The 26,717-nt window shown below is 46.7% G+C and overlaps 1 protein-coding gene across 7 annotated transcripts in view; it reads left to right on the forward strand.

The window, feature by feature from the left end:
- MBNL3 (muscleblind like splicing regulator 3) overlaps window positions 1–26,717 on the forward strand; it is a 91,180-nt gene that overhangs the window by 51,232 nt on the left and 13,231 nt on the right. For all 7 annotated transcript variants that reach the window (XR_007890657.1, XR_007890658.1, XM_051630045.1 and 4 more), the window contains 4 exons: window positions 7,303–7,467; window positions 15,367–15,567; window positions 16,974–17,210; window positions 24,702–24,852. Coding sequence is in view for 5 of the 7 variants with exons in the window: in XM_051630045.1 (XP_051486005.1) it covers window positions 7,303–7,467; window positions 15,367–15,567; window positions 16,974–17,210; window positions 24,702–24,852 (754 nt within the window). In the remaining 2 variants the exon portion in view is untranslated. The remainder of the gene's footprint in view (window positions 1–7,302; window positions 7,468–15,366; window positions 15,568–16,973; window positions 17,211–24,701; window positions 24,853–26,717) is intronic.

The raw sequence follows: 26,717 nt of genomic DNA on the forward strand, positions 1-26,717 counted from the left end.
ACATGGTTAGAAGGAAAGGTAATGTCATGGAAGGATGTATAAGCATCCGTGTCATCTACAGGACATGTGAAAAAAATCCTCGTACCTGCACAGCACTGGTGAGGTGTTGGTGAGCTGGAGTGCAGTGCCCACACATCAGCAGGGATGCAGGCTGACTGAGGAAGCAGTCTGGTGAAAGGCTTACTGTCCATGCTCACCAAGTTAGGAGCGTGGTTTGCATAGTCCAGAGCAGAGGAAGGGGGATAGATGTGACTGCAGCCCTTAAGTATGGGCCCTTCCTCAAAGAGGAAGGGAATGATTCCTGTTCAGACCCTCTGGAGAAAGACAAGCTTCAGGCTTTGGTTGCAGGAGGAGCAAAACTGCAGTTGAGAATCAGGAAGAGCTTTACAGCTGCAGGGAGAGTCATGTGTTGAACTCCCCTGTCTGGGAAATACATAATAGGTACAAAGAAAAGAGGTGAGGTTGATCAATGCAGGCCTAGGGATGATGCATCACTTCTCTACATCCTTCTAGACCTGCTTTTCAGGGTGGCAGTAGGTGGGCTAACAGCCTTCCAAGAGAACACGTTTGAGGAGTGCTTTGTACATAATTACACTTTAAAACCTCTCTGTAAAAGTGAGCTGCTCCAACACTGCTAGGAGCAAAGCATTGCTATTACGCAGAAGTTATCTGATGTACTATGCCAGGGTCAATGTTCACGGGAAGTTGCAAGGTTGCACTTCTCACTGACTCAGTTGGCAGCATAACTTTTAACATTTCATTAGCCTGGTGAAAGGACTTGCAGATAATGTACAGAGCTGGGCTTTGAACTGCAGCAAGTGACAGCTTGGCTGCAAGAACACCTGTGCCTGAGACCAAACACTTGCTAATGATCAGGCTGACTTGTCAGCTCCAGCCTCCTTTGTTTTCCAGTTGAAAACATGCTGTTCCATGCTATTTTATGTTGTTTGCTGAGTGGAAAGTGTTTGCTCCAGCAGTGAGATGGACAGCTGTTTCCCTTTCTCCCTCCAGCACGGCTCTACCTGTGCGGGAAGAGGAGTGTGATGCCACCTTGGAGACAGCAGGACGAGGCACAGAATGTGGAATATGTTGGAAATGTTAGAAATGTTAGAAATGAATTGTAGTGTTGATTTTGCATTGTAGTGTTTGGTTCACATATATATATATTCTAGTGTTAGGAAGATATAGTTTGTTTGACCACGTATGTATTAGGAATATATAGTTTGTTTGACCGCATTTATATTAGGACCACATATAGGAATATATAGTTTGTTTGACCACATTTATATTAGGTTTAGTGTTAGGAATATAATTGTTTGTTTGAGATAAGTGAGATATCTGCACATTCCAATGACACCTGGAGCGGTTTATGGGCCAAGAAACTGAGGGACTTAATTGGGCTCCATCTGGGGGATCTGAACATGGAGAAGGATTTATGGCCCAAGATAAGGCCAAACAAAGCTACTTCTATGCTGCTCTTCAGGGCAGGATGACACCAGTAGATTGTTAATTGGGAAGACAGCCAAGGGGGCAAGAAAGGTCAAAATTTTACCTTAAAAGGTAAAAAGTAAACTGCTAGAATGGAATGTGTAAACAGGGGCGGGAAACTTATAGGATAATTTGAAGCGTCGGAGGGGCTGTAAACCCTGGAGTACCCAGCCAGTGGGGAAACAGGGGAGGGAATTTTGCGTCGGGAATAGGGAATATAAACCGTTATTCACCTTGCTATAGGTGTGCCTACTTGCTTAGGTCACCCATTCTTGCAAGGATGTAAATAAACTGTGCTTCGCTGAAGGATCCGTGTGGGCCTGCTCATTGGTGCAACAAACGTTTCTCACGAACTGGCAGGATGAGCCTCACAGTGCATTGGAGAGGACAGGATGAGCCACACAGCCTGGGCATCATGCTGGTTGCTCAGCCCTGGAATAAATAGCTCAGGGACAAACCATAGTGAGCGCAAAGCACTTGAGTTGGGATGGTAGTTGGACAGTGTTCCCAACACCATGGTGGTTTGCTTTCCTGGAAGGGTAATTTTGAATCTGCAGCTCTCTATAGGACTTGGAGCTTGGGCATTACCAGATATCAAGTCTACTTTCCAGTATCTCTCTTTCCTTAGAGATGGCAGCAGAGGTAGACTTGGAGCAGCAGCTCAGTACATGTTCTTAGCTGTGCTGCATGAACACAGGATGAAGCCCAGAGCTCCCCCCTTTCTGCCTCCCACTGTTGCATGACAATTCATGCTTTGTGGGAAGTTTTGCAGCCTCTGCCTCCCCTCCAGATGTGGGGGCAGACACCATGGTGACTGAGGTTATACTGCACATGTGAAAGCCATGCAAGGCTCTGGCAGGAGTGAGGAACCCCAGCCAGGACAAGGCCTCTATGTGCATGTGCTGAGTGGGATGGAAAGCAGATAGCATTTTGTGCCTCAGTGCTAGAGTGACAGGCACTGAGTAAGCAGGGCCAGCACATCTCTGAATGTGCCTCCCCACTGAGCTCCTCTTGTAGGGGTGGAAATCTGCTGCTTCATGCAGGGAAAAGTTATGTAGACAAGCTGTGTTTTGGTGCCTGGCTTTGTGCAAAACATGGAAATCCTTTCCTGCCTGGTCTCTTTTCATTCTTTTTGCTGTCAGTCATTGCACATGTCATCAGTGTCTGTGGAAAAAACAGCACAGTCAGGGCACAAGCCTACTGCAGCCTCCAGTGTGTGAAAAACAACATTAGCTTAGAGATTTTTCACATGAGAACTGCAGTGACTGACAGGATGTAGTGTAGTCATTAAAAATAGAAACGTGTCTGCTCTGGAGCCACTCGCTGGTGTCCAGGATTGGAGAGACTGTAACAAACTGCATTACTGGTGCAAACGTGGGCCTTGATTTTTGTGCTGGAAGCCTTGTTTCTGCAATGCAGTCCAGCTTGCTTCAGCAGCCAGCGAGGAGGGAGTTTGTGCAGCATGCTTAGGGTAGGTTCCTCCAACCTAGTGCAGTACCCAGCGTGCTCCTATTTGCATCCCTCCAAGCTAGGTTGCAGATGACAAGGTGCAGGCTAACAGACTCCGAACAGCCAGGTGTAATACAGGTTTTTCTACTGGATGTAAGTGTTTTGCCATCAGTGCTGCACTCAAAACAGCTGGCTTGCACTGCAAGCTGCTGTTGTGTTAGCTGGTGTCAGATGCCAGCCATTTGCAGTGTGCGCCATCACAGCACGACTTCAGTTGGCAACACAGAGTCAATCACATGCCAGCAGCCTCCTGTAAGGGTGGGGGTGTGTGTGAGAAGAAAAGGGGAGAAGCTACTCTTAATGATTTATTTTTAATACCCATTTTTCAAGCCTTGGGAAGTGCAATCCATATGCTTTACCCTCCTGGCTGTAGTTGGTAAAGAAGCTGATGAATATGGTCCTTCAGACTCCTTCCATTTTGCAAGGAGCCAGAAAACGCAGCTATATTTAGCATGTTGCCAAGGCCAGCAGTAGAGTCTGTTGCTGGGTGGTGATTCCCTGGCTGCATGCTCTTGTGCCACCCGGGAAAGGGTGGGAATGTGCCTTCTCTGGAGTCAATACTCATGCTAAATTTACAGTAACAAACTCCTCTAATGACAACGGGATGGCTGCACTGGTCCCAGCAGGCTCAGTTCTCGCTGACACAGGTCAGTCTGTGAGCACTGTGTCCCTTCCTGACACACACAATAACCCACTCCAGGTGCTGGGATGGTGCTTTTTGGGTCAACGTTCAGCTTGGAGAGTGCCTCTGCAGATCTCTGCCAGGGTACTAGGACCGTCGTGTGCCATGTGCTGAGCATTCAGTATTCTGGAGGCATAGCTGTTCACTGCAGCAAAACTGTGCTTTTTAATATCAAGATGCTCATCTGAAACTCGGGGACTTGACTGCTGTTGTATTTTCTCATATAGAGATATGATATAAAATGGAGTTGTCCTTATTTGTCCCCAGCCCAGTATCCACACAGCAGATTTGCTACCAGTTCCCTGTTGTTTACCCTGCTGTGTTTCAGCTGGTACTGAGAAGTGAATAATGGCAGTTCCTTGTCCTTCTGGCAGATTTCGTAGAGCTGAAATTGATATTGAAGTACGTGTGTGTTGCTGAGAAGTACTGAGAACTGTGGTCTTTGTGATGAAAGTGTAGAAGAAAGCATCACCCCCACCAGTGTCGGGGTTCAGAGGGTGTCCAGCACTTTAGAGTGAGATACCTTGAAAGTTGTTTCATAGCTGGATATCTAAACTGGGAACATTTTGTGTCACTCATCCACATCATCAGTTGCTAAGATCCATTGTCTGAGAGATGAAGAGCCTACTGTGGTGTTGGAGAGGGCAGCCTAACCCAGCTGTGGCTTCTACCCTGTCCTGGTGAAACGCAGTGGTTGATGATGCTCAGGATCAAAATGATGGCAAGGAGGAGCTAGACTGTAGGTGTGGTTTTGAATCCAAGTGCAGCAGTGATTTATTTTGTCTTCCTGGAGCCCTCCAAGGCCTGACGGAGAGCTGTGCTTTACTTCACAGCCTTTCCCTCTGCAGCAGCCTCTGCACAGCTCTCAGTTCCTTGCAAATACACATCCTCGTTGAAACCAGAAGCAGTCTGTGTGGGCACTGCATTCTGCTCACACCTCTGTCTGCAGGATGAAGGCCTCATGCTGCATGGGTTTGGGGTTTGTTGTTGGGTTCTTTTGTAATAAAAGCATTCTATTTATAGAACTCCTTGTTGGAATTAAACTCTTGAAAAAAAAAGTAGAACAAAGCTTCACACCAAGCTGGGCTGACTGGTATCAGTGACATGCAAAATTTCAGTTGGAATAGCAAAGTCCTTTTCAAGTTGAAGATGGCCCTGTAAGTATTGTTTACAAAAAAGAGGAGCTCTTTTTTTCATCTTCTCGATTTCTGCAGTGTAGAAGCATCTACACAAATTTATCCAAGTTTGGTAGGAATTGGTGTTTTTCCAACTTAAAGCAGCTGTGCCAAGTTTCAGCCAGGAGGAATTTCTATGGTTGATGTGTTTGCCCTCGAAGGGCTGGAGCTCAGAGCAGAGCAGCTGCCTGGGCATGGACAACCCCCAGCCCTGTGGGATCTGCTCCTGGTCTGCAGCAGCCTGAGCAGCCCTGCAGAAGCTGTGGAGGTGGGACACTGCCATGTGCACTGAGCTTGAATAGCTGGACTGTTGTTGAGTCCCAGGTGATGGGAAGGGCTGTGGAGGGACCTGCTTCTGTGCAGCTGGAAAGATGCCATGAGAAGGATGACCCAAACCTACCTAGGGCTGATGAGTCTTTCTCTTTCCAGATTAATGTTATTTCTCTCTTAGTAGTGCTGGGTTGTCTTGAGCACCACATGTGGTGCCATTTTACCTCACTTTACCCAGATGTGTGAAAGCGGCTGGTGATGAAGATTCATGACCTTGAGGCCTGTGAGCAGTTAACTCACTGCTGGGGATCTGAGGCTGTTGGATTACTGAGAAGTTGAAACAATAGCATTAAAAAGCCACTTTCTTTTTGAGCTGGGTTGTAGGGAGCCACTGGGCTCTTGTAGCAGCAGAGCAGAGCATGTCGTTCTGCAGTGCAGGCTGCTGAAGTTTAGGAGTGTTTCTTCCTGTCCCAGCGGGTTTGGCCATCATTTCTTGCATTTAATTATTTGCCTCTGAATAACAGCAGGGAGCCAGGAGTTCTGTTTCTCTCTCTGATCTCCTTGGAGCAGGTAAGAGAGGAGCCTCCTTCTCACCATGTGCCCTTTCACTCCACAGATGGGCTCTGAACCCCTCCCTTTCCCCAGTGAAGCCCTTATCCCCACCAGGAAAGGGGGCAGAGGAAAGCACATGTAAAACTTGCAGATTTCAGCTCCTCTCCAGTGAGCTGCCTCTCTCAGCCTGCTGAGGAACCTGGCTGGAGGCTCAAAAGCAGCCCCTGCAGTGTGTCATGGTGTTGGCTTTGTGCAGTGGTACCTAAACTGTCCAGCGATTCCACCTGTACATTTTACAAGCAGAGACAGGTCTTAAAAATCTCCAGGGGAACATCCTGGATGCAAGCAGGGACCCATCCCAGGGGGTTTCCACCAGTCTGTGCCCTGGCTGCAGTGGTGTGTGGTGGGTGTACCCATGTGAACCCGGTTATGGGGTTATGGCTCTGCCAACAGGAACAGGTTTGTGGGGTTACCTGATGTGCCCCTTTTTTAAAGCAAACTTAATTATGTTGAGACTGAGAACTTGTCATTCCAGCCCTTGGCAAGAGTGCCAGGGACAGGCTGGGTAATGGAGGGTCCTGCTCTGTTGCTGGCTGCAGGAGCAAACTAATTTCACAGCAGTGATCCCCAGGGGGGTCCACAACAGTGGTCCCCAGGCCTGGCCTTGTTTTATTAGGCTCTGTGGGTAGCTCCTCAAAAAAATTACCCTAAATTATTTATAAAATGTATGCATAAAGTTGCATGGTATGTTTCTTGTATTTTGTATGCCTCTGGTTCTTGAGGAGGGAATACACAAGAGAAGGAAAAATTCAAGAATTACTTAATGACATTTGTTACTAGTTTTCTGTGCTCAATGGACTATTGGTATTTACTTGCAAACACTTAAAGCAAAGCATTGTTTGTGGACACTTTTTTAAACAGTGATGGTCTCAGTTGAATTGATCTGAGCATTAGTGATCCTTTGCTTTTTAGGAGCCACTGGCTTCCCTAGGGCTTATGTTTATTTGGGGTAGGAGTAATCAGTGATGCAACATACTGTGGCTTTTAACAAATAAAAGCAAGAAGGGGAAATTGATTCCAATCTTCCTCTGGTGACTGCAAGTCCTCAGCACCTTGGTACGTGCTCGTTCAAGATCACAGTTGCTTCTTTACAGACCTGTACTCTTCATCTTTTACCCCACACAGCTGGGAAGTGGTGGAGACAGTTTTGTTTCTCACTGTTTGTCAGGGCCAGTTAAGTGGTCTGGTGTTGGGACTGAGGGGGGAAAAAACAACCCAGACAAGAAAATGGGGAATTGTTGTTTCTGGAGCTGTTGCCACTAGCTTTTGAAAATACCAGTATTTCTGTTCGATTAATTTTTTTACAACAATCATTTTAACATCAGGAAGCCTAACTTACGGGTTTAGTTTGATAGTATTTGGTTAGTGGTACTGCAGGGGAGGTCATGTTGCTCTTAAGTATTGCACTGCTATAGAAAAATCACAAAAGAGTCACAGTAGCTACCAACCTGCCTCTGCCTGGATGATTGTTACTGTAACCCAAACAATCCTTAATTAAATTTCCCTGGCTGCCTTGAGTGTTACATTGACTGAAATGCTGTTTCATTCTGTTTTTTTTTTTTTTAGGGCCGGTGTACCCGAGAGAACTGCAAATATCTCCACCCTCCCCCACACTTAAAAACACAGCTTGAAATCAATGGACGCAACAACCTGATCCAGCAGAAGACAGCAGCAGCCATGTTTGCTCAGCAGATGCAGTTCATGCTACCGGGCGCTCAGCTACAGCCAATTGTAAGTTACAGCAAGGAACCAGGTTCATGCTGCTCCACGTTTCTTTCCTGTTTGCTCACGGAGGCCCCAGCCCTGCTTTTTGGCTCAGGTGGTTGTTTGTGCTGCACGGAATTGGGCAGCACCTTCCAGAGGGATTTCTGATGCTCTTGGCTCTCCTTGCAAGCTGTGGCTCCCCTTTCTGTTGATAGCTGAAGGAGCTGCAAGATTCAGGGCATCAAGTGGAAGCATATACCATCAAATGGGTATTTGACCAGTTATTTCATGTACTTCCCAGAAGTCCTGAGTGACTCAATTCCGACAAATTCTATTCTGAGTAGCTGTTTACACTGGTTGATGGTGCTGGAGTTCTTCCACACTGTGGCAAGAGGCCAGTTGACTCTGTTGGACTAGATGCATTGTACTGACGGGCTAAAATTGGGAAAGATTAATCCTACCCAGACCTTAATACATTTTTGTGTCTGGGAGTGAGACCCATTTCACTTGCAGTTGTTTTTCACACTAATGCTCCATTATACTAACAGTAGGAAAGCTTTGCTTCCCTTCAGGTAGGCAGGGAGGTCTGTGGGAATGGGTGTTTGCAGAGCAGGTAGTTCAGAGGAGCCTTCACTGCCTGTCCCTGCTGTAGCCTGTCAGTTAAAACAGGTTTGCAGGCTGAAGAACCCTGTTATGCCAGGGAGAGGATGGCTTGTGTCTGCTGACTGGTCTATCTAGAATGGGGCAACATTTTTCAGTTGAGTTTGAGTATGTCACTATGTATATTTTAGGAAATGTCAGAGGTCTTGAAGCAGCTCTTTGGTGCTGAGATAAATAAGCTGCACATTTTTAACCAAGAGCCTAATTAGGAAGTCTCCATTTAAAGTCAGGGCTGGATGTCTCTGCTGGAGCAACGTGCACTTGATGTGCAGTTGTTGGGTGAGATTCCCCGTGCTGTGCCACACAGGAGGTCTGGCTGGATCCCTAGGACAGACTCTTCCAGCCTGAAGATGTGCGAGTCTGTGAACCAGCCTGCACTTGGCCTCTTTGTGTACCACCTACAGCACCAGGTTTCTCTGCCCAAATGAGGTTTCAGGCTCAGCAGCTGTCACCCTGGCTTTGACAAACTGGAGTGTTTCTGATTTATCCTCACAAGAGACCAGTGGAGGCTTCTTCCTTGCTGGATGCTGTTGCTCTTTGGCTTAAGAGCTGGTGTTCCAGGAGGAAAGGCTGGCCAGAACTCCTCTATGATGGTGCTCTGCCACCATACTGGGGCATTTCCCCAGTCCGGCCTGTTCCTCTTGTCTTGAGAAGGCTCTTTCATGTTCATCCTGCGTGTGTATTAGAAGCTTTATCTCCACCCTGCCATGTGAGCTAGGGAAACGTTATTTATTATTCCCATTTTGAAGATGGAAAAACAAGGCAGAAGATAAGATGGACGACAGAAAAAGTTTTTAGTTGCTCTGCACCTTAAGCTCTAATCTGCTGTTGTCTTTGCACCTCCTTTTGTGGAGTTCACCTTTCATGAAATCACATGCATATGAGAAGGAAATCCTGAGTTTCCACAAAATGGTAGCACTGCATTCCTTGTGTAAGCCTTTCCTGTTTGGGGTTTTCCTTGGTAGAGAACAGTGGACATTCCTTGTCCAGCTGTTCAGAACATCTTTGGGATTTCCTCTTTGGAAAGTTCCCATATTCTCATTCTGCAGTCTTGCAGGTCCAGTTCACTCCTGTGTTTTAAATTGTCTCTGAGACAGAATGTGTTGGTTTGTCTGGTTAGTGCTCTCATTTCAGAGGTAACCTTACCAGATTAGAAAGGTCCCTGATTTCTAAATTGCCCATGAGAGACACGGGCAAAGAAGAATAATTTTCCTCTGCTCCCTTCCTGCTTTCCCACACTGTGCTCAGAGTAAACGAGCTCTTGGTTTAATATCTGCTGCCCAACTTGCTCCACACCAATTTCAGGACCAACAAGAGATTGCTCTTTCACCTGCCTTTCATTTCCCAAAGATGTTGCCAGTGGAAGCAGGCTTTGAGATATTTTTTTTTGTCTGCAAATGAGAAGGGTGGGGCCTCCTTCTGGCTACACATGAAATTCTTCAAAGCAGAAGGTACTATATCAGATGCAGTGGCAGAACAAATCCCATGTGATCAGAAAGCTGATCAACGGGATGCGTGCTTAATTGGGATGCTTGCCAGAGAGGAGATTTGGAACAGTGTGCTTAATAGCTCCAAACAATAGCTGAATGCTTAGACATTTAAAAGTGCGTTTTCACCCGAAAAACTACCGTGAAAAGAAAAAAAAAAAAACCCACCAAAAATCCAGCCCTTGACATAGCAGCTTTTCACTTTGTTTCCTGAAATGGCATTGAATGTGTCTGCCTGTGAGCTGGCATCTAAATGTTCACTGTCAGATCTCCTTGCACTGCTGCTGACATCCAGCAAGAGCTAATCTTCCCACTGAACCAAGAGCCAGGACCCTGATGATGGCTGTGTAAGGAAGGTGCTGCTTGGAGAAGAATTGTGTCCCAGGTGGGCTGCCTGCTGCACGCTGCTCACGGGAGCTTACTAGGTGTGAATTGTTGGTTGCTAGTGTGAGCTTATTTCTCTGAATCCTCTGGTTGCTCTCTGATGTTCCTGCTAATTGTTTGTGCAAAGCTGAGGTTCACGTGAACATTTAATGCCCATGATGCAGTTTTAAGCAGACTGCTTCATACAGCACTTAAAAGCGAGTCAGACAAGGACATGGAGTGGAGTTTTTGATCAATGTGATGTATTTGTCTGGTTGAGACCTTGGGGAGACCATGTAGGTGCCAAGTAGGAAGGGTCTAGTAAGGTTTTGAAAGCCTGAATTCACCTTGGCTGCTGGCTCCAGTTGAGCTGTGCTGGTAGCTCTGGGCTGGTTTTGCATCTCTGTCTCTGTTAGACTGGGTAAAAGTCAGGTTGAAGGTGGATAAAGCTGGGCTCTGGCATCAGTATGGAGAGCAGTTTAGGTCAATGTCTGGTTTCTAAGACAAAGTCATTTTGAGCTGTGTATGTGCCAAAGTAAGACCACCTGAAAAGTGTTATGCCCTGGGCCTGAGCCCTACCTTCTCCATCCTGCTTTGTCCCTTTACAGCAGTATGTGAGAGACTTCTGGAGCTGGCTGTGGAAATACTTCAGCACCCACTCCAAATTGACCTGTTGGAGCAGGGCAGTGGCTTGCTTGGTGCTGTCCTGTCAGCTGTGTCTGAACAGGCAGTTGGGTAGAGCAGGGCAGAGTTGACACACCTGCTTCCACTCCTGCAGCTGCCTCAGATGCTGCTCTGGGAAGGGTTTTTTCCCCTCTCTGAGCTCTCTGTTTTCAGGCACTTGATCTTTTCTGCATGTCAGAGTCTTTGTAGCCAGGACTCTCTTGACAGCTCTGAGTCATCCATGCCCTTGAAAACTACCTAGAATTTAACCCAGCCTTGTGTCCCATCCTGGGGCAGCCACTTGGTGCTGATGGGAAGGAGGTTAAAGCAGAGAGTAACCAACTTACTTGTCCAGTGATGCTTGGAACAAGTGCTGGAGTGAACTTCAGTAGGTGTTTTGGGCATGTCTTTGTTTCATGTAGCAAAAACCTGATCTGTATCTCAGCCTCTAGTCACAGGCACACTGGGAGTGAACAAACATGTGTACCCTGGCCCACCCAGGAGCTGCTGTCTGGCAAGAGACAGTGCTGTGGGCCATTAACACCTGACTTTTACAATACAGCAGTCCACAAATGAGATATTCTTGGAGCTAGGAGCTGTCTTTGCAGTCTGATTGGGGAAATGAGCATCTCTGGTGGAAGGTAGCTGGATGCTCTGGCCGGGTGGATTCAGTCCAGTGTGCTCAGCCTTCTTTGTGTGCTTTCCCTATGCTTAGCAGCAAATCATCTCCCCTCCTTCAGGCCTTCAACACCTCTGTATTTATACTGGGTCTCTTGTTTTCAGGCTTTCCCTTTTTAGGGTCTGAGGTAACTCAGAATTAACAGTTCCCAGCTGAGACAGCACTTGTGTTCAACAAAACACCAGCCGTTCTACTCCCTTCCTCTTCACGCCCTCTCTGTGTTTTTTCTCTAGCTTTAGCACAATTTCTGCTAGGCAAATTGAATACGACTTCTAGTTTGTTAACAAAATCACCTGTTCCAGGTTCTGTCACTGCCAGTGGTGACAAATGCCCCTCCCAGGGGTGGTCCCCTTCTCCCTGCTCAGTGGCTTCTGTGCTTGGGTCTGAGGAGCTCAGAGCTGTCGGAGTCCTTGGCAGCCCTCCCCCTGAGGTGTGTTCTCACAACAGACACCTCAGTCTTTTTTAATTTATTCTTACAAGCATTTTAATACTCAATAAACCAGTCTTGTGAGCTGTTACTGGTCTGAACTCCCCTGCCACTGCACTATAACCTGTTTTCCCTTTGCTCAGGAGTTACTGGTAGTGCCTGTAGGTTAAATAGTAGTTTGCAAGGAAACCTGTCCCTGAATTTGCAGGAGCTCTTAAGGGGATACGTGTTGATACTTCTAATCTGGCTGTTTTGCCCTAGAACACACCAGCAACTAAGTTGAAAGGTTTTTTGGGGTGTACAGTCATAATATTGATCTGTCTGTGTGCAATCACAAGAGGTGGATTAGAGGCATGTTGAGGAGAGCACTGCTGTTTGGAGTAAAAGTTATAGATGGGTTCTGGCTGCAAGGAAGAAACTCCCTTGAATTCCCTCAGGACAGGCCTGGCACAGGGGAGCTGCACAGACGTAAAGGGAGGAGAGATTTGGCTAGCAGCATTGTTATTACTGGTACTGATGCATGAGCCAGACTGAATTTCCCAATCCAAGACAGGCAGCCGGGGCTGGCAGTGAGCGCAGCCCATCTTTTCCCCTCATCAGCCACAACAAATACAGAGCTCCCTGATGCCAGCTTACAAAGGAGCAGTTTTCAGTGCACTTAGCACATTTCAGACTTAAAAGCCTCAGCTAGGTTTAATGTGTTGAGGAGTGAGGTCTGCTCCTCTCTGGGTGCATCCCCTGAAAACACATTGGAGTGTAAGTCCCCTGCCCGGGGGCAGGGTGTGAAGCAGAACTGTCACTTTCAGTCAGGGGCATGGACACACAGTTCAGGCAGGCAGAAGAAGTGGTTGTGAAACCTTGGGAATGTGGCAGCAAATGCCAAGGCATGGAAATGGGTGAACAACTAGTGGTAGTGGCAAAAATCCATCCTGCTTCTTCGTGCACTCCTGCAGGTCTCCAGGATCACAGTGAGATCCTTCCTCTGCTTTCTTCAGCATGGGTTCAGGTCCCTTAGCCCTTGCCAGTCATTCCCAGGGAGGAGTGGGGCTACTCTTGAGTGCACAGCCTTGGACTTGAGGACTGTTTCAGGGACCTGTCTCCCAGCTTGTACTGGCTTTGACAGAGGGGCTGGTATATCATCTCCACAGATGTTTTGCCCTCCTTTCCACAGGTTTCTGGTGAATGCACTAGGTGTGAGGTGTTGTGAGCCCCCAGCCTTCCTCCCTGGCTGCACAAATGCCCTAGCATCCTCCTGCTTGAGCAGTGAGTGGAATGTCTCCCCTCTGTCCCAGAAGCCAGATAGGTCCTCAGGCTGGTTTCTGGTTGTGTTTGAGCCCTGGCAGGGGAAGCCTACCTTAAAGGATCTCCTGAAATTTGGGAGCAGTGTCATACCTGCTCTGTCAGGATGCCCAGCACTCCTGCTGTATTGGGTCCTGGAAACACACAGGGTACATCTGCCCACACATTTGTGCAAGCCACATGTGCTGCAAAGTTTGGGCTACTCTAGGTACACAAAGCAATTGCTGACAAGTTGTGTTGGGCCCCAGCATAAGCCTGTGCAGCCTGGCCAGGCTGGAGAAACTCCTCAAAATAGCATTTACAGTGCAAATGGTGGCAGAAGTTCAGCAGGTGTCACCATAATTACTGGTGCTCTCACAAAAGACAACAGTCTAATGGGGATGCTACCTTCTCACTAAGGTGTTCAGGGAGTCACAGTGTTTGAAGATCCTTAAAAAGCTTTTCTAGCAGCAAAAGGTGTAAAATGTCTGGGAGCCACAGAGACCTGAAAGAGAGTAGAAAATTATTTAATAAAGGGCTGTGGACTGGAGGATCTCTGGATTTAATGGTTAAAGGCTCCCATCAACTGAAACGGGGCATGACTTAGACTCAAAAGAAGGAAAATTAGAAATCTCTCCCAGAGAGGATTATTTGGTTCTGCTACACTCAAAGCACCCAGTGCTGCTGATTCAGGAGGCCATGTCTCCTTGTTGTGGAGAAGAAAGTGAGATGTATGCTGGCAGGTACCTGTCACCCCCTTTCCTCAGGAGCTGCTTGCTGTCACTCTGACCTGAGGAAGGTCATTGTTAATGTAGGTTAGTGCAGCTTGGCTGGTGTTACTGTGGGCTTGCTTCTCCCCAGGCACAACAAACTGCTTCCCAGGTTGGGAAAGTACTGGGATGAAGATGCTGTTGAGAAACGTGTGGGATTTCTTTTAGAAATCCACAGAACTAGAGATAAGAAAACAGAAGTGAGGGGATGATGTGTGGGGCCAAAAAAAAAGCCCCAGGCCCTTTTGTAAGCACACTTGTATTTGTTGCTGACTTGAGGCTCTAGCTACTGAGCATATGGCATCACATACCTGCAGGTGTGAGCAGCTTTATCTGTAACCCAGAGCTCACAGTGGAGCAGGTGACAGAGGGAAAATAAAAATAGTTGCAAGTCACAAGCTCATTTCCCTGGGGGCTGTTGGAGCCCCTGCTGCAGGAGCAGGAGTTCTGCCCTGTAGGCTCTGGCCTTTGGGATAGGCGAGGGGAGATTGTTCAGCAGATGGAACTGATTTCATTCCCAAGAACACCTCAGATGTCATGCTTTAAAGTCTCACAAACTCCCTGGCTATCTGGTGTATTCACAGACTTTAAACTGAGCACCTGCTTAGGAGCTTTGTGTCATGACCCCTGCCTGGCAGAACGGCAGCCCCTTTCCCAGACCAACTGCTGGAGCAGTTCAGGCCAGGGAGCTGCTCTGCCCACCAGTGCTGGAGCTCTGCTGTGCTTCAGGGCCTGCCAAACACCATTTAGGGATCAGCAGCAGCGAAGATTTTTGTGGCTCCTTGTTTCTGTCTCCTTATGGGGACATTGTTCCTCACAACATAGCTGAGGTGCTGCACTCGCTGCTGGCCCACCTCATCTGGTACACTTTGTCCATGGCTCTTCCAAGCCTACAACCCAGCTGCTCTTGGCAAAGGCATGAAGTCTGGCATGTTGTAACACCAGTGAGTTTGTAGTGTCCTCTTGCTGCCTTTCCAATGGCTCCTGCAAAATTTCTTTTGCCTGGAGGCTGTTGACAGTCTGAAACAAACTCCAGATCTGCAGAATGCTCGACCACCGAGTGTACTGCAGCAGAGGTGCCTCAGCCAAGCCTAAATGATCCCATTTGTCTACCTGAGCCACACTAGCCATGATAACGTGGAGTTCAGAAGAGGCTGGTAGTGAATTCAACCATGCTGATGGAGTTAGGTGCTTCCAGGTGCTGAAGCTGCTGCTTATCTTGAGGTCTCTGCACAGCATCCCACTTTAGGTCTCCAGAAGCCGAGACGTTTATTTGGGAATGAGAAGTCTGTTTAATTTGGGCCTGCTCTAATTGCTGGCATGAAATCCTAAGTTGTGTCATTAAACTATAAAGATCATCAATATGCTTTGATCTGGCAAATAAAGATGCCTTGTGTTCAGGATGAGTCACAAATCTGTGAGTCAGGATAAACTAATGGATCGCAAGAAAACGGTGATAAATGAATAGATTGGAGAGCACAGCATTTTGATGTTGCTAATCAAATTGTCTAAAAGGATTGAAGTGCTGCAAGGCTTTGATGGGTAATCCAAGACTGAGCCTTTTAAGTAATACTTTGTTTTTCCTCTTTCTCTACACAGACAACATTTCCTGTGACTCCATCGCTTGCAACGAGCCCCACGATGGCTTTTAGTCCCTACCTGAGTCACGTTTCTCCTGGGATGGGCTTGGTTCCTGCAGAGCTTTTACCAAATACTCCTGTCCTGGTTTCCGGAAATCCTACTGTTACAGTTCCAGGAGGCTCTGCTGGGCAGAAACTGATGCGTACGGATAAACTGGAGGTATTTGGATGTCTGATATGATACTGCTGATGGAATTGAACGTGGCATGTGGGCCCAGCTGCTGATCTCTGCTAGAATGACCTGATGTGGCACTGCACGGAGTTTATACCCAAAGCTTTCCTGACTTAGGGCTGCTGCTCTCTGCTTGAGCAGACTCTGATGCAGGGCCTGGTCCCAAATCTGTGGATGGCACTGGAAACTTGGGAGCACTCACTCTGGCAGCGGGATTGTTGTTTTCTGTGTGTGATCTGCCACACTTAAAAAATGAAATGCACGTGGATGGTCTGTCATTCACTGAGTTGGACGGGAGATGCTTTGTCAGTAACAGGTGTTTCCCTTGTCTTGAGATGGGCTTATTAAGCTGTTACAGAATTAAGCATTAAACTGTTTGGAATCCTTCGTACAGGGCATGGGGAAGATGTCTCCTCCGCCCTCCAGTTGCCTGGGCATGCTGGGCCTTAGTGTTGGAGGAGTTTGTAAATGTCCCCTAAGCGGAGACTCTGCAGGAGATAAGGGTTGAGGACCTGAACTGAGAGGCCCCTGCAGGTGTAAATTATAACACAGGAAGGTAGTGGAGAAGGGTGTAATTGCAAAGCATATTGTTTTGTGTTATTACTGTATATTGCCTTGCTGATTGCTTCCATTCCCTCATGACATCTCGCCCTTCCCCACACTCGGTCTGACAGCACACTGATCCGTGATCTGCACCACCAGCTATAGTCTTCAGCAATTTCTCATAGTTCCTCAGACAAGCAAACCTTGCCAGATCCACTTGGTGAAAGCTTTTTCTCTGCTTTTGATGCTTCAGAGTTCACAACTTAGGAGGATCTGCAAGGTCTTGGTGAAGCTGGCAATTTTGGAAACACCTTACAAACACGTTGCATTGTAATCAAATGCACTGTCAGGTAACCCCAGAGTCAGAGTTTTATACTGGAAGGCAGTGAGACTATTTCTGTGAAAGAGGCTCCTCATAACAGCAGCAGGCAACATTTAGAATGAAATGCCCTGCCTGTGAGTATGCTCCCGAACAAATTCATAATCTAGCTGAGACACAAATGGCAGAGTTAGGAACATTTAAGCTTTAGAGGCAAGGCAACAATCCTGAGCTCCAGAAGTTTTGACACAACGACATTAACCTCTTGGGGTCACATTCCATTCTGCACACATTCTGAACTTCACTTGCATTTGGTAATTGGCCTTGATAGTGTGATTTTCTTCACACCCTGGACCAATTGTGAGTAGCACCAGTTGCCTCTGTGACCTCTGGTCCATGTGCTCACCAGGATGAGCGTGGGTTTAGAATACGTACATGGTTTAATGTGGCCAACTGAACTGATATTCCATGTTGAAAATACTGGATGAAGAGTAACTTGATGTTCTGCTCAACAATGTGACTTTCTTTCAAGGTTTGTCGAGAGTTTCAGCGTGGAAATTGCACACGTGGTGAAAACGATTGCCGCTATGCTCACCCCATAGATATTGCAATGATAGACACAAATGAAAATACTGTTACAGTTTGCATGGATTACATCAAAGGTCGATGCTCTAGGGAGAAATGCAAGTACTTTCATCCTCCTGCACACCTGCAAGCCAAAATCAAGGCAGCTCAACACCAGGTGAACCAGACAGCTGCAGCTGCAATGGTAAGTAGAGCCATTACCAAGCTGTGTTTCCACTGCCAAGAGTTGTCGTTTGTGTTATGTGTGTCATCTGTGGAAAAGTAGAGTGCTTTGTAAATGGCTGACTAGAGAGCTGAGAGCATGTGCAATATGATCCCATCTCTTCATCCTTTCTGTGTGCTCACCATAGCATGAAGCCCAGAGTGGCACAGTGCATCTCACCAGAGGGGGTCACAGTGGTGAACCCTCTGATTTTCTGACATGGCATCGTGAGGGGACGTGGACACAAGTGCAGTAGCACCTGGAACCAACTGGCTAAGTTGAAGGTGTCAGTTTAGCTTCTCAAGTACACAAGGAAAGCAAAGACTGCCCATCCCATAACACATCCTTTGCAGGGGGATCCTGGCCTGGTGAAGTCAGTAGCAAAATTTCCACTGACTTAAGGCAAACAAGGTATTCGTTGTTCAAGCTTAGCAAACCTGTGCCTGGTACCTTTGTCAAGGCTTAGTGAAATGACAGGACCCAAATCAAAGATGACTTCCTGACCTGTTTCATACTTTGGACCTGGTAGAGATGTTCCCATCCACATTTTCATTTAAATTGTGACTTGTTATACCTACAGTTCTAAAAATAAGTCAAGGAAGTCTTGCCAGATCAAATTCAGAGCTGGAGTAAAAGAGGCTGAGGGGGATCTTACCCATGTGTATGAATTTCTGAAGGGCGAAATAAGGAGGATGGAGGCAGACTCTTTGCTGTGGTGCCCAGTGAAAAGACAAGAGGCGGTGGGCACAAAATTAAATATGGTAAATTCCATTTAAACTTAAGAGCGAACTTTTTTACTGTGAGAGTGTTCAAACACTCCAACAGGTTGTTCCATCCCTGGAGATACTCAGAACCTTCCTGGACACAGTCCTGAGAAACTTGCTTTAGCTGACCTTGCTTTGAGCAGGGTGTTGGACTAGATGATCTCCAGAGGTTCCTACCAACCTCATCCATTCTGTGACTGTAGACAGTAAAAATGTTACTTTTCATCTGTAGTGAAACATAATGCAAAACAGGGAAGACTTAGAAACTAAACAGCTGCCCTCCTTGTAGCATCAGTATTACCTGGAATGTAATTTGAAGAGCTAATTTATACTGCAGTATTTTATTTGTCCTGCAGAGTTTATTTCTTAGATTTCATACTGGTTTTATTATTGCTGAAACAACCGAGGTCTGTTGAAAAAGAACCTTCTGAAATGGAACCTCTTCTGTTTTTCACAATTCAATCTTTACTTTTTCACTAATTATCTGGGACACTGGTGCTTAAAAAAAGCCAGCGCATGGTTTTTTCATGCTGCTGGCTGCTCTTAAAAGTGTAATTAACCTCATTTGTATGCTGTTAACCAGAATTTTTAAAATATTTATTGTTGGCTCATTGCATCACCCCTGCTACCAAACCAGCTGACATTATTCATTGACTTTTCAAGGTTTGATGCATTTACTGTACCTGTTGAGGAACAGGACTTCAATAAAGGGAAGAATTGTGCCCAGTTTTCTTGGATCAAAAAACATATGCCAGACAAATGGGTGTACCTTTTAAAATAGATTTGGAATGATTTCAAGTCTAAATTCAGAAGGTATTTCAGAGGGACCCAATCATGCGGTTACTTGACATGCACAAGTAGTAGCTTGACTCACTCCCGCTTGGCTGAAGGCAGCGCAGCACAGTCAGATGAACTGGGCCAGGCTCAGGCCCCAGTTTAGGGTGGCACTTAAGCATGTGCTGGAACCCCCCTTCTTTACCAGTGGTCCTTCCCTTGCCACAAGTGCTCCTGCTGAGCTCTGCATGGCGTGTGGCTGCAGAATGAGGGCTGGAGGCCAGCACAAGGCCACCACCCGCAGCACTAATCCCTGCGCCCTGCTGACCCGCTGCGCCAGCTGCGCTGAAGATGCTCTAAAGCACGTCCTGTCATGACACTTCTTTACTTTTAAAACTTGCTGAGGCAAAACAGCCAACCAGCTGCTAAGCCAGGTAATTACTCAGCCACCCCATGTTGTGCATGCCTCGTCTTTTAATATATTGTATAATGCATTCATTTCTTTAAATTTATTTTTTTTTCTCTTCGCCTCCCCAAAATGTTGCTCTCTCTTGACACACCTCTGCTTGCTGTTTTTGTTACTGTGCTTGACCCCCCTCCCTGGCCCATTGCCATCATGTGCTCGCTGCCTGCTAATTAAGACTCAGCCAGCTGTCAGATCACTGAAGCGACCGCTCGAGGCCACCTTTGACCTGGTACTTGGACCTTTCACCTTCTCGCTTTGCACGTAACCATCGTAGTCTGCATGAAGGCCTTCCACCCTTGGTCTGTCGTGTTAGTGCCTGGGGAGACTGCCCATCCCTGCCAGAAATGTTGCAGTGTGCGTTCAGACATGCCAATCCTGCATCATCCCCACACAACATCCATTACCCCTCTGAGCTTGGACTCCTTGCAGCCTGGATGTGTTTTGGAGGCAGTGAATAATCTTGCAGGGAGGCAGCTCTGGGTTTTTAAGTGTTTTTCCAAACAGTGGCAGCTTTGGAGTCGGGACACTTGATGTTTTGGTGAGAATTTGACTCCTTAGGTCTGCAGTGTGTTAGATGTGTGAGAGGACTGGGTGGTGCAGGACAGATCCAGCAGTTTTTCATGGTACTCTCAATGGTACAGCCTTGCCTGGCAGGGTCATGCTGGTGCTGCCCTGCAGGAGGGTGTTCTGTGCAGTGGGCACAACTCAGATGTAGGAGGGAGGGGGCTAAGCAGCACCCTCAGAGATCTCTTCTGGGAACTGGTGCAGTGCAGGACTTTGGTTGTGTGTTTGGTAAGCTGGGAAATCGCTGCATCTGCCTCTGGCTGTGGTTCCTCCCCCATGCCCCTATGGGACAGTGTCAGCAAAAGGACCTTGCTCTGGGTGCATTTTGCTCTAGTCTCAGATACAGGATCTGCTCCCCAGGCTTGTGTCTGCAGGCTGTCTTCATGGAAGCCTTTGATTATTTTCTGAGTTTCAAGTATGTTGTATCTGCTTTCATGACTCTCACAGCGAGGCAAAAGCCATCCTCCTAGTCTGCTGTCAGTCCTGGCTCTGTAGAAGACAACTCCTTCCCATTCACCCTATAAGAATGAGGGATCCGATACGTCCTGAAAAAAGATTCTGTCACCTGGCTATTAAGGGGGGAAACAAAGAGTGGACACAGAGGAGCACTGAAACCATCAAGCTGGTGTTGCTTCTCATTCCCAGAGCTAAGCAGCAGAGGCTGATCTGCTCCCTTTCCCCTCTGAAGACTTGTTTTTGGGTTTTTTAAGTAGTCAAGAGGCTTCCTTATCAGACTTTTAGGCATCAGCAGTCAGAAACCTTGCTAGGGACCAGCTTCCAGCAGCAGTCATGGAATTACACTGTAAAATGACACAACAGCCTCTCCCTCCCCCTGCTCACAACTGGCATGGTCACAGCCCCAAAGATGGTGCAGGCAGTGACCTGCACAGTGCCTTGCTGCCTTCTCCAAGAGCCACCTCTCCAAGGAGATGTGGTCTGGCAGGGAATGAGAAAGTCCTTTAACTCCCCTACCCTTCTGACCATGAAACAAAACCCCATCAGATACTTTTAATAGTCTTCTAGCTCTGAAAAATCTCAAGGTTTGCAATCACATTGCTGGAATATGTCACCTCCTCTGAACCCTTTGGCAAGGGTGCTCCAGTGAAAGATTCACAGTGGTGGTAAGAGCATGTATAATCTTCAGAGGAAGCTTCTCAGATGGCTTCTGCTGCTTGCCAGGGAATGGGCACTACCTCTGCCCTCCCACAAATCATTTTGTATTTGTCATGCCTTGGACTGAAGCAATGAGCCAGATACAGACCCAGCCCCTCTTTGCTAAGTGCAAAGAGGTGAAAGAAAGTGTGATTTGCTCCCAGGAGATAGTGATCGGAGGAGAGCTTTGAGGTGCAATTAAATTGTTGCAAAGATTTAATCCAGTTCTTGTCTTGCGAAAAAAAAAGACCCCGACAAAAAAAAACAAGAAGGGGTTGTTAGGCAGCACATGGGAAATTTTGACTTGGGCATGCAGGGTGTTTTTATCTGTCAGTCATGCTGAAAGATTGGATTGCTTTCCATGCCATGCAGAGAAGTGGTACAAACCTCTCTGCTCAGATGCTCGTGTTCCAGTCAGGAAGTGGCTTTCTCAAAAATGGGAGGCTGCCTGGCATTTTTGTAGTGGGAGTTGTTCATTGGGGTCAGTGTGGGCTATCACATGGATACTGAACTGAATTAACCCTTTCACCAGTGCAGATGGTCTGATGGTGCTGCATGGGTTGCATACCTGTGTGTGCACAAACAGACGAAAAAGAAAGTTGGAAAAAGTTCCTGTTAAAGCCTGCTGCTGTGTCTGTGATGGTCAGAGCTTGTCCAGAGGGAAATCCCAAGCAGCAGGATGAGGTAAATTTACAAAATAAGTTATTGGCTGCTGTCCTGCAGCAGGGAGGCACTTGCTACAGAATTCAGTAAGGTCAAAATGTCGTGAGGAACTTCCCATTGCCTTTTGTAGGTGCTACAGGACACACTTGGGGGATTCCTTTAGCACCAGGACATGGTGCAATGTCTCCCTTTGAGCTGTTATGGTTCCTGCAGGTCCTGAGGCTCTTAAAGAAGTGCTGGCCTGTTTCAAATGAGACCCACTTGTCTGCTCCAGTGTCTCTGCCAGGTTCCTGTGGGGGAGGTGTATTGGCCCTACTTCATCATGTGCATTTTTAGACACCTCTCCCAGGCATTTGTAGATAGACCTTTCAGTGAGCGTACTACTCACCTCAGCACAAAGGCTGAAGAAGTGGTGAAGCCAGATCTTTCTGGACCCTCCTGCACCTTAATATAAAAAATAAGATGGATTGGAAACAGTACTAGTGCATCTTCAGGACATGAACCTCTATGGGTGCTGCCCCAGCTGCTGGGGTGGGAGAGGTGACCCAGAAGGCTGTGTCAGACCAGCAGCAGACGAAAACAGGCTCCTGGCTTCTGTGCCCACAGAGCCCACATAGCAGAGCTGACCTTCTGTTTGCTCAGCAGCTGCTGCAGTGTGCTTTTTCCTTTGTAAGACTCTGGAAGTGTTGCATTTATTTGGGCTTCTCCACCTAGCTGCTGTTCAGATGTGTCCCAAAGGTGTTGTTCAGAGAGCAGTAGTGGGGCTGCCATAGCTACTTTCTCTCCCTTGCTCCCAGGGGCTGTAGCAGGGTATGAAGAAGGGTGATGTGAGAGAGAGCTTGGGCTAGTCTGTTGTGCCTTGATGTCCCTATGGTCTTTTGGTGTTTGTATGCTCACTCTAACTGCCATGCTGGGCTCAGGAATTGTCCCATGTGTAAAGAGCCAGGACATCACAGCAAGGTCTCAAAGCCTTCAACTGTTCTGCTTTTGGCACTGCCATCATGGGATAATGGGCATTTTGGGGTGGTGACAGCCTTTGGCCAAGAAGCAAGGAGTCAAAAGTCCATTATGTGCCTGGCACAGTTGCTTTGCTATAATTAGTTGTGTTCGGTTTTTTTCTGAGGATGATTTTGGAAGCGTCTGAAAAAGAATGTTTTGCAATCAGGCACAGTGAGAGCCATGAATTTAAGCAGCAAGTTCTTCAGTCATTGTGAATCTGTAAAACACTTCTGATGTAAGTGGAGCTACTCCAGTCTCTACAAGCTGCAGATTTGTCTCATGCTTGGAGGAGCATTCATGTAGTTATAATTAAATAGACGAGATGTAGATACAGTCAGATTTAACATAGATATCAATGAGGGCTCCCCTGGAAATGGAAACTCTTAGATCTTTACTTAAGATTAAGTCCTAATGCTGGCACTGAGTGCCTGCTAGCATTAGCAGAGGATGGGTGCATGTCTGAGGGCAGTTTTGCAAATGCAATTTCTTCTACTTTTCTTGTTTTTAATATTAAAACCACCCAAAGCCACCATGTGAATAGAGATAGGATGGAGTAATGTTTTGCCTGGAAGTATCTTGCTTAACATTTCTCAGATGAGCAGTCTCCTATAGTGAAATAAATTTAAAGTGAAACCTGTTTGTAGATGGTGACAAACTGTTGCAAGCTTTCACTTAGATCCTGTTGTGTGTTGATCTTCATATCGCTTTAAAATCTCGTGTCCTTTCTTCTGAGTACTGTGTTTGTAGCCTTAACCCTTCATTAGCTAAACCTTCTCCATTACCTATCCTCTTCACTGTCATCTATTAAAAAAAAAAATAGAAATAGGAGTGATAACCCTGTTTTTCAGCCATTGCTTTGCTCCATGATCTAGACTAACAACTAGGCAGAAATGACCTGATTCCGCATGACTTCCACGTGCGTAAATCTCATTGACGTCAGTGGGAGCGGTACGTGCTAAAGGACTGCAGGGCATAATTAAAAAGGACCCTTTTCTATCACAATGTGGAGGAAAAAAAAAAAGGTGACTTCTACTTGGGCACAATGAAAAGCTGTAAATCATTAGACACGTTTCTGTCTCCTAAGAACCTGACATACTACTTTGCTGTTGAGACATGCTTCGATGAATGATGAGTAACTTGCTGAGAAACGTTCCTGAGTTGGGTTAATGCTTTTTACCAAGTCTGATCATGAAACAGGTTTGACAGGCTGGAAGAAGCCCAGTGGTGTGAGAGAACAAAAAAGAGAGGATTTGCCTGATAGCAAGGCCCACCCTAATCTTGTTCGAACACCAGATTTGTCAATGGCTTTTTCCACTGCTAATAATGAGGAGTATTTAACTGCTGGAGGCCACCTTCTAGAACCGGGAGCAAGCCCAAATCTGCTGGTTCTGATCCCTGCCAGTGCTGCAAATGGTGAAGAACCAGGCCTGTTCTTGACCCCGTTGCTCAGCCTCTCTACTAACAAGTGAAAATGCATTTTACTATGAACATAACATATGGGGTGTAGTTGGCAACAGCTGCTTTACCACCTGGACACATGGGTCAGCTGCATACTAGTGTGCACACCTCCACACGTGCACACATACGTGTAGGTGGGTGTTGAAACAGGCAGAGGCAAGCATCCCTTTTTTTCCATGGCATTTGTTACATATGCTAATCTTCTTGGTTTCAGTCATGTATTATATTTCTCTTACTTGCTGGGTTTTTTTGGTTTGTTTTTCTTAAGTGCAGTTGCAGGCAGCAAGCATTCATAGTACCCTGTCCAGGTGATCGCCTTTCCCCTTCCTTCTCCTCATAATTTTTTTTCCTGTGTGCCCAAGTCAGTTTTGCTGAAAATTTCCCTTAGCATCCCTCCTCCTTCTGACCTCTGCCCCTTCTGCTGGTGCATTACTAACTGCTTACCTAGTGAAGTTGTGGTTTCACTTACTACTTCTACTGTGATTTAGCTGCTCTTCTCTTTCCTGTCTCGCTAAGTTGATACAGTTGCAGGTGATTTGCTGCCAAGAACCCCCTATTATTTATTGCATGCTTGATCTACATCTGGGCCTCTTTATTCACTCCACTTGTCTTTAATGACTCCCTTATCCACAGGCCCTGCCGCCTGGTGCACTTCAACCTTTACCAAAGAGGCCAGCACTTGAAAAAAACAATGGTGCCACCACAGTCTTTAACCCAAGCGTTTTCCACTACCAACAGGCTCTAGCCAACATGCAGTTGCAACAGCCTACATTCATCCCCACAGGTAAGTGTCTCCTTGCTTTTCCCCAGCATCATATTTGTCTTTTTATTATTGCCTAAACATTGAGCTAATGAGCAGATTTGAAGAGTCCCTAGCAAAAAAGTGTCAGTGCGTAGTTTAGTGTTAAAATTGGATGAAAAGTTAATGTTTCTTGTTTGACTGGTTGTTTTTTTTTCTTCATCTACTACAATTCAGAGCTTTTTACATGTAAAGATCCCTACTTAGCCTTTTTTGGTTTGGGGGTTTTTTTAAGTGGTCAAACTAAGAACAATGTCTGCATGTTTCTTGAATTCATACTTTCTGTTTCTCCTCCTTATGATTCAACTCGTTAATTCCAAATTAATTCTTTGACTCTTGCGTAGCACTCTTGTGGACTCATGTTAAAATGTCTTGTGGACCTCTGTGCCTGCTCACTTGAAGCTGCAGGTATCTTTCTGAGCTTCTATCTCAGTGACCTACATATTGCAGCAGCCATGATGTTTATAGAGGGAACATTTCGTCTTCAGTAAATACAAATTACATAATCCTCTTTAAAGGCATAGATTTCCCTCTTGCTTGTCTTTTGACCAGTGTGATAGCCCAGGCTTTTTAAAAGCAATTGAACTCCCAGCTTTTATTGTTCCTGTAAGGTCTCAGAGTAAAATTGAAAGATGCAGTTCAGTAATTCATACAGGACTCAAAATATTGACGTGGTAGATGCGACTGCTGACTAGCCAATTAACCTCTATTCACTGCAGCCAAATGAAAAACAAAACCTGCTTAGCATAGAAGTGTAAGTGGCTGAATTAGGAACTCTCCAGAGTTGGGAGCTCAGTTTTTAGTGTCATTATAATCATTGCAGAACATCATATGAAAAAGAATGTCCAGTGTTTTTAATGGTCAGTGCTGTATTTGCTTGCCAGGTGGTATTTACAAAAATATTCTAAGTGTTTCTCTAGACTGGCCTCTTGAGGTGAAAGTGGACCTGCACCTTGGCCTTGCCATTCCCTGGGGAGAGGGGGAACGCTGTAGAGACAGTCCAGTACTGAGCCCTAACTGTGTCTCAGGTGTGAGCCTGGGTCCGGAGAGCTGAGACCTAAATCCTGTTCTTGTGTGGCTTTCCCATTCTGGCAGCACTTGGAGACACTCAGAACTCAGCAGCTGCTGAGATGTTCTTCCAGGGAAGTGGAGTCTTGTATGGAGAGATGGGAGAGGGACTTGTGGGGGAGCCTCCCACCCTGGGCTCTGCAAAGTGCTTGTGGAGGGGCTGGGCTGAGCTGAGCACACTCTGCTAGGTGCCAAGCCAAATACTTCTGCAGGAAACTCCGACACCTTTGAGAATGCCAAGTCCCTGAGCTGGCTACGTGCTCCTCTTCCTCGAGGTCGCAGTTGCCAAAGTTGACATCAGGACTCCTATTTCTGATGTCAGCACCATCAATGAGCTGTTCCCCAGCACTCTCACTGTGCCCTTGGGCCCTGTCTCCTGGCAATGAAATTACGCGTGGGGCTGATGCGTAACAAACAGGTCTGTTTGCTGGCACCTGCTCTCGTCTGAGGACACAAATGCTGGGCAGAGCAGCAAATTGACAGTCAGAGGATGGATCTCTGATGAGTTTACACATCCCCATTTTCCCCTTATGCATCAGACTGCAGGTCTGGTCTGAGCCTTCGCAGGGTTTTGGAAGGCAGAAGAGTGGCACGTCAGCAGCTCCCAGCGTGGGGAGAGAGGGGCAGTGAGCTGTTGCTTTCCTTAGCTCCTCCCCTTCAGTTATTGAGAGATCAGCATCATGGATTGTGAAGAAGGGGAAAGTCAGGAGGTGTCTCTTGAAAATGGCATCATCACTACAATTGTTTGGAGTCCAGAAAAAAAAAACCTGCCTCTTTCAGCT

This window comes from Apus apus, chromosome 12, assembly GCF_020740795.1.
Source record: "Apus apus isolate bApuApu2 chromosome 12, bApuApu2.pri.cur, whole genome shotgun sequence".
Lineage (NCBI taxonomy): Eukaryota > Metazoa > Chordata > Aves > Apodiformes > Apodidae > Apus > Apus apus.